Consider the following 14,335-nt stretch of genomic DNA (forward strand, 5'->3'; position numbering starts at 1 on the left):
TGGCCATGAGAAAAAATGGAGTGAGAAGTCAATTGGGTAGCTATTCCAAAACGCTGAGAGACATCGAGTCATGGAGATGTGCAGCGCAGACACAGACCCTTCGGTCCAACTCGTCCATGCCGACCAGGTATCTGTAACTCACTGCCAGTGAGGTTACCAGAGGCAGAAACCCTCATCACATTTACAAAATTCATAGATATGCATTTGAAACACTCAAGGCTATGGGCCAAGTGCTGTGAAATGGGATGAGGATAGGTAGATGTTTGATGGCCTGCACAGACGTGGTGGGCCGAAGGCTCCCTTTCTGTGCTGATAAACAATAAATGAGTATATTAAGGGTCATAGAGTTGTACAGCATGGAAACAGACCCTTTGTCAATGCCGACCAGATATCCTGAATTAATCTCGTCCCATTTGCCAGCACCCGGCCCATATCCCTCTAAACCCTTCCCATTCATATACCCACCCAGATGCCTTTTAAATGTCGTAATTGTACCAGTCTCCACCACTTCCTCTGGCAGCTCATTCAACACACTCACCACCCTCTGCGTGAAAACGTTGCCCCTCGTGTCCCTTTTATACCTTTCTCTTCTCACCTTAAACCTATGCCCTCTAGTTCTGGACTCCCCTAGACTTGGCTCTTCCTGTTGTACAGGGTGGGGGTGGGGGACGTTGGTTTCGGTCGTTATCCAGGGAATTGCAGGCTCTGATTGGAACAGGATGCTCTCGCGAAAAGAGACCAGGAGTGTGGACCCCCATCTTCCCAAGCCTGGCCAAGGGGAGATGTGTACGCTCCAACGGGAGGGGGGGGGGGGAGAAAAAAACACCTTCATAATCATGGAAGAGTCAAACCTTGGGCATCGACATCACCCAGCCTTTCCCTCCCACCTCCCCCCACTTCACGCAAAGCCAAAATAAACATAAACACCAGCAGATATCCCTTTCTCCAGCAGCAATGCCGCCTCCCACCCCCCCCACCCCACCAAACAAAAGACTCGTCCTTGCTCAGAACAGCTGAGGAGAGTAAACTGGGGAAGAACAATGTCAGAGAGAGAGAGAGAGAGAGAGAGGTGTGAAAAAAAAACTGAGGGAACATTTCACTGCAATGCAGTGTATGCATTCCAGAAATATCACCCCCCATCTCCACCAACATCCACTCCACCCATCTCTTGCCCCCACTATCTTGCCCAGCCCCCCCCCAAAAAAAATCAGACAATTTTGGAGGAGGGTTTTCTTAAACGGTCTTCTGTTTCCTCCCCCTCTATGAATTAGCAGGCTCTGGGTGTCAAAATTGATATTTTTGCTAAAGGCGCACAGAATTGGTTAGAGGTGAACGTGACAGAGTGATCCCCCCCCCCCATTTACTGTATCCCTTTCTGCACCCACAGCAACACACACACCTCCCTCCTCTCCCCCTTTGAAGCTTCTTCTTTCTGGTGAAGGTGAAATTTAATTTCCTTGGTATTTCACTAACTCAGTAGGCAAGGGCGGCAATGCCATTCTCTGCGTCTGCGTTTGTGTGTGTGCGCGCGTGTGTTAGTCAGACTCACCTCCTCTCTGATGTCTTGCAGGCTCGGGGTGTTACCTTCGTTCACCGCTCCTGACAAACTCTGCATGATCTTTCTTCAGCCTCCCAGGCACAGGTCCAGCCGAGCGAAAACGCCATGTGGAAACGGCCAAGTCATTTCCTATCAGGGACAAAAGCTGCCCAGAGGGGGAGCAGGGCGATAGAGATACACAGAGAGAGAAAGAGCAGCTCCCCTTTCAATCCTCCTTAGTAAAGCACTGTGATCTTACCCTTACAGAGACACACACGGTGTGTATACAAAAGAGCCATCCTGCAGTATTCAGTTCCAATGAAGCATCTCACATATCCAAGTCTAGTTTTAATGTAAAGCTGAAAGGCATGTTCTAGCAATGGTCTCTGTTTTATATGCAGCACCTTCACTGCAATGTGTCCCTTTTTATGCATTTAAATCTGAAATTTCTTTGCCTCACCTAGCCACTGACCCCTGTACTCTACAATTTCTGCCTGAAATACATAGCTGACGTCAGCTACCTTGGATACTGTTCCCAGCTCCTGCAATATTTAAAGGGGCAGGCCACGTCGTGATGCTTGTGGGGAACTGGGGGAGAGGAGGCTGCCTCACAACCCCATCCGGGGATAGGTCCAGAGTTTGTTGCCCCACCCTTAATTGCCCCTCTAGAAAGTGGTGGCAAGCCACCTTCATGAACCACTGCAGTCCGCGTGCTGTGGGTTAGACCCACAATGCCCTTAGGGAGGGAATTCCAGGATTCTGACCCAGCGACACTGAAGGAATGGCTGCTGTGTTTCCGAGTCAGGGTGGTGAGCAGCTCGCGGGGGATCTTGCAGGGGCTCTTGTTCCCCTGTACCTGCAGCTCTTGTACAGGGGCAGCTGGTGGGGGCTCTTGTTTCTTTTTCATATTGGGATCATGGAATCCCTACGGTGTGGAAGCAGGCCATTCAGCCCATCAAGTCCACAACGACCCTCTGAACAGCATCCCACACAAACCCCTCCAGCCAATTCCTGTAACCATGCATTTCCCATAGCTGATCCACCCTAACCTGCACATCTTTGGACACAATGGGACAATTTAGCACGGCCAATCCACCCTAACCTGCACATCGCTGGGCACTATGGGACAATTTAGCATGGCCAATCCACCCTAACCTGCACATCCCTGGGCACTATGGGACAATTTAGCACAGCCAATCCACCCTAACCTGCACATCCCTGGGCACTATGGGACAATTTAGCACGGCCAATTCACCCTAATCTGCACATCCCTGGGCACTATGGGACAATTTAGCACGGCCAATCCACCCTTACCTGCACATCCCTGGGCACTATGGGACAATTTAGCATGGCCAATCCACCCTAACCTGCACATCCCTGGGCACTATGGGACAATTTAGCAAGGCCAATCCACCCTAACCTGCACATCCCTGGGCACTATGGGACAATTTAGCACAACCAATCCACCCTAACCTGCACATCCCTGGGCACTATGGGACAGTTTAGCACGGCCAATCCACCCTAACCTGCACATCTTTGGGAGGAACCCTGACAGACGTAGGGAGAGTGTGCAAACTCCTCACAGTCATCCAAAGGTGGAATGGAACCAGGCCCCGTGAGGCAGTAGTGCTAACCACTAAGCCACTGTTCACTAAAGGGGCATTAGTGAACCAGGTGTGTTTATATGACAACTAGTGTTCGTTGTCAATGGTCACCATCTCTGAGACCAGTTAAATTGCAGATTATTAATTGAGTTTATGCCCAACTTCTTAGACTGGACCACCTTGTAAAGGCCACCTACACTGTCTAGTCGGACATTTGTTAACCCAAGCGGTTATGGACATTCCCTAGCCCCAGGCAGATCCCTTGAAATGTAATCTCCACCATTTCCCCACTAGAGATGTGAGTCTTCAGAGAAAGCCAGTTCGAATCCAGGGCTAGCTATTACCAACGGGAACATTCCCCCCACATCCCCACTCCTCCATATCACTCCACAACCCTGCCTCCCACTTTCAAAGATGATATTAGACTACACAGAGCACGGAGGGGATGTTAGGAATCATAGAGTCATATAAATGTACAGATCCATCTTGTCCACGCTGACCAGATATCCCTAAGCTAATCTAGTCCCATTTGCCAGCATTTGGTCCATATCCCTCTAAATGATTCCTACTCATGTACCCATCCAGAAGCCTTTTAAATGTTAGAAGTCACATGACACTGGGTTATAGTCCAACAGGTTTATTTGAAATCACAAGCTTTCAGGGCATGCTCCTTCATCAGTCCAACACCAGCATCTCCACATCATGGCCTCTTACATGTTGTAATTGTACCAGCCTCCACCACCTCCTCTGGTAGCTCATTCCATACACAGACCACCCTCTGTGTGAAAAAGTTGCCACTTAAGTCCTTTTTTAAATCTTTCCCCCTCTCACCTAAAACCTATGCCATCTGGTTTTGGGGACAAGATCTTGACTGGTCACCCTATCCATGCCCCACATGATTTTATAAACCTCTATAAGGTCACCCCTCAGCCTCCGATGCTCCAGGGAATACAGCCCCAGCCTGTTCAGCCTCTCCCTGTAGCTCAAACCCTCCAACCCTGGCAACATCCTTGTAAAGCTTTTCTGAACCCTTTCAAATTTCACAACATCCTTCCTATAGCAGGGAGTCCAGAATTGAATGCTGTATTCCAAAAGTGGCCTAAACAATGTCCTGTACAGTCACAACATGACTTCCTAACCCAATGCACTGACCAATAAAACCAAGAGTACCAAATGCCTTCTTTACTACCCTAATAAAAAAAAGTAAAATTAAGACAAAGTTCATCACTGTTTAGTTAACTGCACCTGGGTCGGGGGAAGGCCGATTAAGGAACAATGGAATACCCTGAAGACGCAGCTGAGACGAGACTGCCATTCTGGGCCCAGAGCACCACGCACGGCCATTGGAACACTGGGCCGGAACCTTCCGCCAAACAAGGCAGCCATGCTGGACCGAGATGACTAGGCCAGGACAAGGCTGCCATGTCCGAACTAAATTGCCTTCTCTTCCTTCAGGCGCCCAGGTCTAGATGCAGACCTGGAGCCTTGGCCTAGCCTGTGAATCCGGGCCTAGACCGCCTTTCTCCTCCTTCAGGCGCCTGGGCCTAGATGCGGATGTGGAGCCTCAGCCTAGCCTGTGATTCAGGGCCTGGACCGCCTTTCTCCTCCTTCAGGCGCACGGGCCTAGATGCGGATCTGGAGTCTCGGCCTAGCCTGTGATTCAGGGCCTGGACCGCCTTTCTCCTCCTTCAGGCGCACGGGCCTAGATGCGGATCTGGAGTCTCGGCCTAGCCTGTGATTCTGGGCTTAAACCGCCTTTCTCTTCCTCCAGGCGCCGGGCCTAGATGCGGATCTGGAACCTTGCCCTAGCCTGCGATTCCAGGCCGAGACCGCCTTTCTCCTCTTTCAGGTGTCTGGGCCTAGGCATGGACCCGGAGCCTCAGCCTAGCCTGCGTGTCTAGGCCGGGGGAGTCAGCCCAGACCTGTTCCTTGCTCGACAGCAGATCCTGGGCTGGGCTGGGGGCGTTTCCGGTTCGTACTAGCGTCACTGCTGCCAGAGGCCTCCTCCCTCACCTGCCACTCTCCTGACTTTGAAGAAAAGAAAATGAACAAAAGAAAGGGAAAAAAAGCAAAAGTACAAAACAAAGAAAGAAAACTGACTGGAACGGATGCGTCCCTGTGCTCAGCACCACCCTACTCTGCCGCTATCTTGAAATATTAACCAGGATCTCTGGATTAGTAGCTTGGTGATATTACTACAATGCCGCCATTTCCTCCAAGGTCATATCTCAGATGCCCATTTGCAGGGCCATTTATGTAAAGAAAGGACATCCAGGTTGCTACTCACAACCCAGGAGTGTTTGGCCTGGATCTCTGCAGCCTCTACGATGTTGTGGTCTATATTGACAGCCATTCTTTTGGCGTGATCCCATTAATTTTTAAAATATTGTGGCTGGGGAGAAAATAGCGGCTTGACTGAGTTTCAAAAGCCATCCAATGAGGAGTCAGCTTGCTCTCTGGATGCACAGACTCCATGAGAATGAACAAGCCTGGAAGCCAATCACAGGAGAGTGAGACGGCGATGGTTGACAACAGGAGCTGAGTTGTCCAGGTATAGGCCCAAAACAGAATTCACAATGTGATTGGTCAGGCCTGAGTTAGTACCTGCGAAACTTGTTATTTCACTGTGAACTACCAGATTCATTCTATATCTAACCCCATGCTGTACCTGTCCTGGATGCATTTGATGGGGACAGTACAGAGGGAGATTGACTCTATCTAATCCTGTGCTGTCCCTGTCCTGGGAGTGTTTGATGGGGGACAGTGTAGAGGGGGCTTTACTCTGTATCTAACCCTGTCCTGTACCTGCCCTGGGGAGTGTTTGATGGGGACAGAATAGAGGGAGCTGTACTCTGTATCTAACCCAATGCTGTCCCTGTCCTGGGAGCGTTTGATGGGGGACAGTATAGAGGGAGCTGTACTCTGTATCTAACCCCGTGCTGTCCCTGTCCTGGGAGCGTTTGATGGGGGACAGTATAGAGGGAGATTTACTCTGTATCTAACCCCGTGCTGTCCCTGTCCTGGGAGCGTTTGATGGGGACAGTATAGAGGGAGATTTACTCTGTATCTAACCCTGTGCTTTCCCTGTCCTAAGAGTGTTTGATGGGGACAGTGTAGAGGGAGACTTACTCTGTATCTAAGCCTGTGCTGTCCCAGTTCTGGGACTGCTTGATGGGGAACAGGGGAGAGAGAGTTTTACTAAGTATCTAACTCTTTGCTATTCCTATCCTGGGAGTTTTTGATGCGGGATGGTGTAGAGGAGGCTTTGCTCTGTATCTAACTCCATACTGTCCATATCCTGGGGTTGTATGATGGTGACAATGTAGAGCAAGCCTTACTTTCAGTTTAAAAGTGTACAGAGAGTTTTACTAGTAGATAATTCCGGTATCCGGGCTTACTGTGCCTCCAGTTAAATGACACAGACGATGCCAAAAATGAATACCTCCCCCCCCCTCCCGCTCAACTCATTAGCATTAACCAGTTTTCCGTCATGTAACTCCACGGGGGTTTTGGTGTATGAATGACTCATTTGAAGCCTTTCAGTCTTGATGTGTCTCTGTCCGGGTTTCAAACTGGTCACGTTCTGACTGCGACTGGCCCTGGAAGTGGTCCCCAGCCAAATCCCTCGCTCTCAGTCCTGCTCAGTACTTTCAGATCGCACTTTTTCCGGTAATTCTGACTGACACCATTTCCCGCGCTCCCAACCCCCTCCACCCCCACGGCCTCTTGACTGGCTCAATGCCCCAAGAGCTTTGGGTCATCCGGCTAGATCCCAGGGTGGATCCCCCGCTGATCAACAACCACCCGGACCAGAGAGGATCACTGGGCAGGGTAGGCCAAGTGTGGTGGTGAAGGCGTCTGCAGTGGGATAGCCACTCAACAAGCTGTAGGCTCACGGATGAATTGCGTCCATCTCTCTCTCGCAGTGAATGGCTACCATTAATTTTATAATGCACTGTAACACCTCAAAGCAACAGCACGGCACGGTGGCTCAGTGGTTAGCACCGCTGCATCACGGCGCCAGGGACCCGGGTTCAATTCCCGCCTCGGGCAACTGTCTGTTTGGAGTTTGCACATTCTCCCCTTGTCTGTGTGGGTTTCCTCTGGGTGCTCCGGTTTCCCCCCACATTCCAAACATCTGTGAATTGGCCATTCTGAATTGCCCATAGTGTTAGGTGCATTAGTCAGGGGTAAATATAGGATAGGGGAATGGGTCTGGGTGAGTTGCTGTTCGGAGGGTCAGTGTGGACTTGTTGGGCCGAAGGGCCTGTTTCCATACTGTAGGGAATCTAATCTAATCAATAATCAGCAAACATCTTCAGTCCAAGTGAATTCAGCCATCTCCTTCCCCTCACCTTAGCCCCAGCCTCCAAAGCTGGATCCAATGCACTGAAACTTACCTTCCATTCTTTAAAAAGAGGAAAACTATCGGAGGGTCAGTACTAAAGGAGCGCCACAATGTCAGAGGGTTTGTACTGAGGGAGTGCAGCACTGTTGGAGGGTCAGTACTGAGGGAGCACTACAATGTTGGAGGGTCAGTACAGAGGGAGCACTGCAATGTTGGAGGGTCAGTACAGAGGGAGTGCTGCACAACTGGAGGGTGTGTACTGAGCTAGTGCTGCACTGTTGGAGGGTCAGTACTGAGGAAGCTCTGCACAATTGCAGGTTTGTAATGAGGGAGCACTGCACTGTTGGAGGGTCAGTGCTGAGGGAGTGCTGCACAGTTGAAGGGACAGTACTGAAGGAGAGCCGCACTGTCGGAGGGTCAGTACTGAGGGAGTGCCGTACTGACGGAGGGTCAGTACTGAGGGAGTGCTGCACTGTCAGAGGGTCAGTACTAAGGGAGTGCTGCACTGTCAGACAGTCAGTACTGAGGGAGTGCTGCCCTGTCAGAGGGTCAGTACTGAGGGAGTGCTGCACTGTTGGACGCTCAGTACTGAGGGAGTGCTGCACTGTCGGAGGGTCAGTGCTGAGGGAGTCCTGTACTGTCAGAGGGTTTGTACTGAGAAAGTGCTGCACTGTCGGAGGGTCAGTACGATATGGGAGCTGTATTGTCGGATGGTCAGTATTGAGGGAGTGCTGCACTGTCGGAGGATCAGTACGATATGGGAGCTGTATTGCCGGATGGTCAGTACTGAGGGAGTGCTGCACTGTCGGAGGGTCAGTACGATATGGGAGTTGTATTGTCGGATGGTCAGTAATGAGGGAGTGCTGCACTGTCGGAGGGTCAGTACGATATGGGAGCTGTATTGTCGGATGGTCAGTATTGAGGGAATGCTGCACTGTCGGAGGGTCAGTACGATATTGGAGCTGTATTGTCGGAGGGTCAGTATTGAGGGAGTGCTGCACTGTCGGAGAATCAGTACGATATGGGGGCTATATTGTCGGAGGGTCAGTATTGAGGGAGTGCTGCACTGTCGGAGAATCAGTACGATATGGGGGCTATATTGTCGGATGGTCAGTATTGAGGGAGTGCGGCACTGTCGGAGGGTCAGTACGATATGGGGGCTGTATTGTCGGATGGTCAGTATTGAGGGAGTGCTGCACTGTCGGAAGGTCAGTACGATATGGGAGCTGTATTGTCGGATGGTCAGTATTGAGGGAGTGCTGCACTATCAGAGGCATTGACTCAATCTGCCCTCAGATACAGCCATTAAAGATTCCCGGGGCCTCAATTAGATAAAAGTCAGCAAGTGAAGCAATGTCACACAAATATAAAATCTGGTCATCGTCACAATGCCATTTGTTGGAGTCTTCTGTGCACCAATTAGCTGCAGCCCCATCTCTCCCCTCCCATATGGCATTAGATGGGTCCACTTCACTGAAGTCCACCATTGGCTGTGAATCACTTTGGGGAAGTTCTGAGGTTGTGATAGGCCCTAGAGAAATGCATTAGTCATTCCTCTCTGTCAGTCTGCCATAATTGTCCATTTGAGGCATCATTGGGAATTGGTGTCCTGTGCTGGGTTGAGGGGGGGTTGCTGCTGCATTACAAGAGAGGGTGAGAGAGAAATGGTCTTCTTAGGGTCCCGAGAAATCTTGGCAAGTGTTGAGTGTGCATTGGACAGGCAAGAGAATGGGGAGTGTAGATCAGATGGCCTACTTCAGATTGGGAGGTAAGGAGATGGGACACAGCTTTGAGCTGTTAATTCTGGAACTAATATGGGGGAGAACTTTGGAATAGATATCAACAGACTCCCAGATAGAGCAGAGGGGATATAAACTCTGATTGTTGGCTGTGATAGTAATCGGCGTGTTTGTCTGATCACCTTAACATGGTTGACACTTGGCTAAAGGAATGATTCAGTCCCATCTGGTATTGTACACCTGGTATGGGCGGCACGGTGGCACAGTGGTTAGCACTGCTGCCTCACAGCGCCAGAGACCCGGGTTCAATTCCCGCCTCAGGCGACTGACTGTGTGGAGTTTGCACGTTCTCCCCGTGTCTGCGTGGGTTTCCTCCGGGTGCTCCGGTTTCCTCCCACAGTCCAAAGATGTGCAGGGTCAGGTGAATTGGCCATGTTAAATTGCCCGTAGTGTTAGGTAAGGGGTAAATGTATGGGTGGGTTGCGCTTCGGCGGGGCGGTGTGGACTTGTTGGGCCGAAGGGCCTGTTTCCACATTGTAAGTAATCTAATCTAATCTATATTGCACCTGTGTGTGTGTGTGTGTGTGTCAGTGTTAGCTCTTGTACATGTACAGTACGCACTGGCTAAAAGTGTGTGTGTGTGTGTATCTGTGTTAGCTCCTGTACATGCTAACACAGTAAAAGGGAATGATTCACTCCTATGTGGCACTGTACAGACCTCAGACCTCTGTTTGTGTGTGTATGCCTGTGTGCGTCTCACACCTGTTTGACTATTCCCCTTCGGCTACTGATACAGTAGTAAACAAGCTGTCAGGTTTCACTGGGACGAGCTGAATGCAGCCTCTGCCTTCCTGGGGACGCACACCAGGGGGCACCAGGCACCAGCTGTTGACTGTGGCTGTCCCACACTGCTTGTTCACAGTGGGCATCTCTGTACTGCTCCTACCTGTGTACTTTCCAACAGCTCAAGGGACAGGCTGAGGCCATTCAACCCTGCCGGCCTGTCCTGTTTTGCGAATAGATGTTGGCTGATCTGCATCTTTGCTCCATCCAACTGATCGGGTTCCACTAATCTTCCATATCCCTGAAAATCTCAACTGTGTGAGGAGAGTGTTTCAGATTTCTCACTCCCCTCTAAGTGGGGATTCTTCCTGACGTGAAAGATGTTGTAATTTTAAGATTGTTGCACCTCTGGTCTCAGAGGAAACAGCTTCTCTCTGGCAACCTTACCAAATCCTTTAGGGGAAAGTGCGCTTCAGGGGACATCTTTGGGACTCCAGCATCAACCAACCCCACCGCCCCGTGGCTGAACACTTCAACTCCCCCTCTCCCTCCGCCAAGGACATGCAGGTCCTGAGCCTCCTCCATCGCCAAACCCTCACCACCCAACAACTGGAGGAAGACTAACTCATCTTCTGCCTCAGGACCTCCCCAACCCCATGACATCAATGTAGATTTCATCAGTTTCCTCATTTCACTTCCCCCCCACCTTATCCCAGTCCCAACCTTCCAACTCGGCACCGCCCTTCTGACCCGCCCTACCTGTCCATTTTCCTTCCCACCCTCCTCTCCGACCTATCACCATTATCGCCACCTCCGATCGCACTCTCAGCTACATTCCACCCACCACTACCCCCTCCCATTTATCTCACCATCCCTCAGCTCACAGCCTTACTCCTGATGAAGGGCTTTTGCCCGAAATGTTGATTCTCCTGCTCCTCGGATGCTGCCTGACCTGCTGTGCTTTTCCAGCACCACGCTCTTGACTCTAATCCAAATCCTTTAATCATCTCAAATTCCCAGATTAGATTGCATTTCAATCTACTTCACAAACCCAGTCTGTGCAACCCCTCCTCAACATTTAGCCCCCTCTTCCTGATGAAGGGCTCCTCGGATACTGCCTGACCTGCTGTGCTTTTCCAGCAAACACACTCTCAACTCTGATCTCCATCTTCTGCAGACCTCACTGTCTCCCTGCAGTCCCCGGAGCGTTCTATTGAATCCGCACTGCACCCTGCAAGTTGAGTCTGTTCTGCCCGAAGATGCGGTGTCCAGGTTGAACGTGGTCACTCCCAATGGGTCTCTGCCCAGACCTTTACATCAGCAGGAACAAAACTTCAACACTGTGCAGCACAGAGACAGTCACCCTGAAAGGGGGTGGGGGGTGGAATGAGAAGCTGCCAGGGAGAGGCCACAGGGAGATGGGGACCCTGCTCAGACTATGCAGAGATAGGCCAAGAGGCACCAACTCTTGAGGTGAGGTTTGAAATGTGACAGGAGAGGGTATAACTCCCATTCAGCGTGGTGACATATCATATCTAGGGATGGACGGGAAAACACTATATTTACACTGTCAAGTCTCCAATGCACTGCCAAATGAGTTACAGACTGGAATCTAATCGAAGGGTTCAGGGTGGTTTATATGTAGAATAACAGATACCAGGGAGTAAGTTACAGATTTGAATCTAATCAAGGTGTTCGAGGTGGTTTATATCTAGAATAACAGATACCTGGGTGTGAGAAACAGACTGGAATCTGTAGTGATTGTAACAAGGTCAGCCAGGGGGAACCTCAGAGAATATGAGTTCCCTGATTGGGGCTGTTAATCCAGTCCAATCAGGAAGCCCTGGCTGACAGACAAGATCAGGAGTGTCGAGGGTTGACTGCCTGCCCCACTTCCGCGGTTACGTTAGAGCCCGGTTATCTCTGGAGAAGGAGTACACGGTGTCCACCAACACCCTTGAGCTGTTCAGGGAGAGGTGGGTACCGCAGGGAGTGGACTGCACTATTTTCCGTCTAATTCTATTTTTCTTTAACCCCTGCCCTCTCCTTCGCTGTTTGGTCACGCAGCATTGCCCTTTGATGTGAAGGGCACTGCTTGTCACTGGCCACTTGGGCGTTTCTTTTCCTTCCTGTTGGTGGGAATTAAATAAAGATTTGTACACCTTGGGTCTTTCACTGTGTCTCATACCTGCACGCACACAACATGGGTGCTGGGGAATAAATAAGCACTACTGCAGATAGGCGGTAGTGTGGGGAAACAAAAAAAAACAAAAAAATCAGGAAAAAAATAAACAGGAGTAAAAAATTTTTTAAAAAGAACAGCAGTGTTAGACTTCCTGTTCACTCTGAGAGCTAGCTCTGAGATCTGGATCAGTGTCAAGGCCTCTCCACATGTAAATAAAGAGGACTTGGTGACGCTTTACTGGCCTCTGTGGAGTTATTTCAGAATTTAATCAAGGGATTTCGGAGGGGGTTATATATAGAATAACACATCACCCAACTGTGCGTTATAAACTGGAATATATTCGAGGCGCTCAGATTTAACCTTTAACAAGCTTACACAAAGGAACCGCATTAGCCCTTCGGATCTATCCCATCATTCACCCTACCTCGAAATCGATTATTTTCTTAATTCCAGGTGCTTTGAATGGATGGTGGATGTAGGTACAATTACAACATTTCAAAGACATTTGGATAAGTACATGAACAGGAAAGGTTTGGCGGGATATGGGCCAAACACAGGCAAGTGGGACTAGTTTAGTTTGGGAAACATGATAAGCATGGACTAATTGGACCGAATGTATGACTGCATGTTGTGTGACTCTATGGGAAATCTTCCAGGCATTGACAAGGAGAGGTAAATCAGGTCCAGAGTATAAGAGAGAGAGAGAGAGAGAGAGTGCAGAGGCTAAACAGGAGCACTGAAGGCAGTCGAGAGAATGTGCAAACAAAACCTGCCCAAAACGGAGTGACTTCCAGGACATTGGTTAGACCACTCCTGGAATATCGTGTCCAATTCTGGTCCCCCAGCTATAGGAAAGATGTCGTTAAACTTGAAAGGGTTAAAAAAAGGTTTACAAGATGTTGTCGGGGTTGGAGAGAGTATAAGGAGAGGCTTAATAGACTGGGGACTGTTTTCCCTGGAGCGTTGGATGCTGAGGGGTAGTCTTATAGAGGTTTATAAAATCATGAGAGGTATGGATATGGTGAATAATCAAGGACTTTTCCCCAGAGTAGGGGAGTACAAAAATAGAGGCCATCCATTCAAGGTGAGAGGGGAATGGTATAAAAGGGACCTAAGGGGCAACTTTTTCATGCAGAGGGTGAAAAAGTTGAGGTGCATGCATTTAAGGTGAGAGGGGGAAAGTTCAAAGGAGATGTGAGGCATAGGTCTTTTTAGACAGAGAGTGGTAGAAGTCTGAAATGTGCTGCCAGGGCTGATGGTGGAGTCAGGTATAATTGGGACGTTTAAGGGATTTGTAGATAAGCACATGAGTATGCAAGGAATGTAGGAATATGGACCAAGATTAGTTTATTTTGTGATCAAGTTCGGCACAACATCGTGGGCTGAAGGGCCCGTTGCTGTGCTGTATTGTTCTATGTTTTACGTCTTTTCCCTAGGGCAGGGGGGTCCAAACCTTGAGGGCACAGGTTTAAGGTGAGAGGGGGAAAAATTTAAAAGGTACCTAAGGGGCAACTTTTTCACAAAGAGGGTGGTGCATGTATGGAATGAGCTGCCAGAGGAAGTGGTGGAGGCTGGCACAATCACAACATTTAAAAGGCATCTGGATGGATACATTAATAGGAAGGGTTTAGAGGGATATGGGCCAAATTTTGGCATATGGGAATAAATTACAGTAATTTAGGGATGTCTGGAGTTGGGAGTGAATTGAATTGAATTGAATTTATTGTCATGTGTACCGAGGCACAGTGAAAAGCTTTGTCTTGCGAGCAATACAGGCAGATCACAGAGTTAAGTAGCATAGATAAGTAAATAATAGGTAAACAGCAGCAAAAACAAAAACGCAGGTACAGGCGAATGTTAAGAGTTTGAGAGTCTATTCGGTATTCTAACAACAGTAGGGCAGAAACTGTTGTGAAACTGGTTGGTGTGTGTTCCGCTGCACAATGATCCGGAGTGTTGGACAAAATTGAAAATCACACAACACCAGCTTATAATCCAACAGGTTTATTTGGAGGCACTGCCTTTCGGAACGCCGCTCAGATGGCTAGCTCCGAAGGCTAGTGCTTCCAAGCAAACCTGTTGGGACTATACAGCCTGGTGTTGTGTGTGATTATTAAATGAAGTCACTGCTGGTTGCAG

The 14,335-nt window shown here is 49.5% G+C and overlaps 1 protein-coding gene across 4 annotated transcripts in view; it reads right to left on the minus strand.

The window, feature by feature from the left end:
* LOC122544002 (transmembrane protein 151B-like) overlaps positions 1–1,997 on the minus strand; it is a 73,237-nt gene extending 71,240 nt beyond the window's left edge. For all 4 annotated transcript variants that reach the window (XM_087983838.1, XM_043683014.2, XM_087983839.1 and 1 more), the window contains exon 1: positions 1,550–1,997. In XM_087983838.1, coding sequence (XP_087839964.1) covers positions 1,550–1,615 — 66 coding nt within the window. In that variant the 5' untranslated portion in view covers positions 1,616–1,997. The remainder of the gene's footprint in view (positions 1–1,549) is intronic.
* Positions 1,998–14,335: the final 12,338 nt, after the last annotated feature.

The sequence above is a fragment of the Chiloscyllium plagiosum genome, unplaced genomic scaffold, assembly GCF_037043375.1.
Source record: "Chiloscyllium plagiosum isolate Xiang-an unplaced genomic scaffold, Cpla_swu_hap1 HiC_scaffold_46, whole genome shotgun sequence".
Lineage (NCBI taxonomy): Eukaryota > Metazoa > Chordata > Chondrichthyes > Orectolobiformes > Hemiscylliidae > Chiloscyllium > Chiloscyllium plagiosum.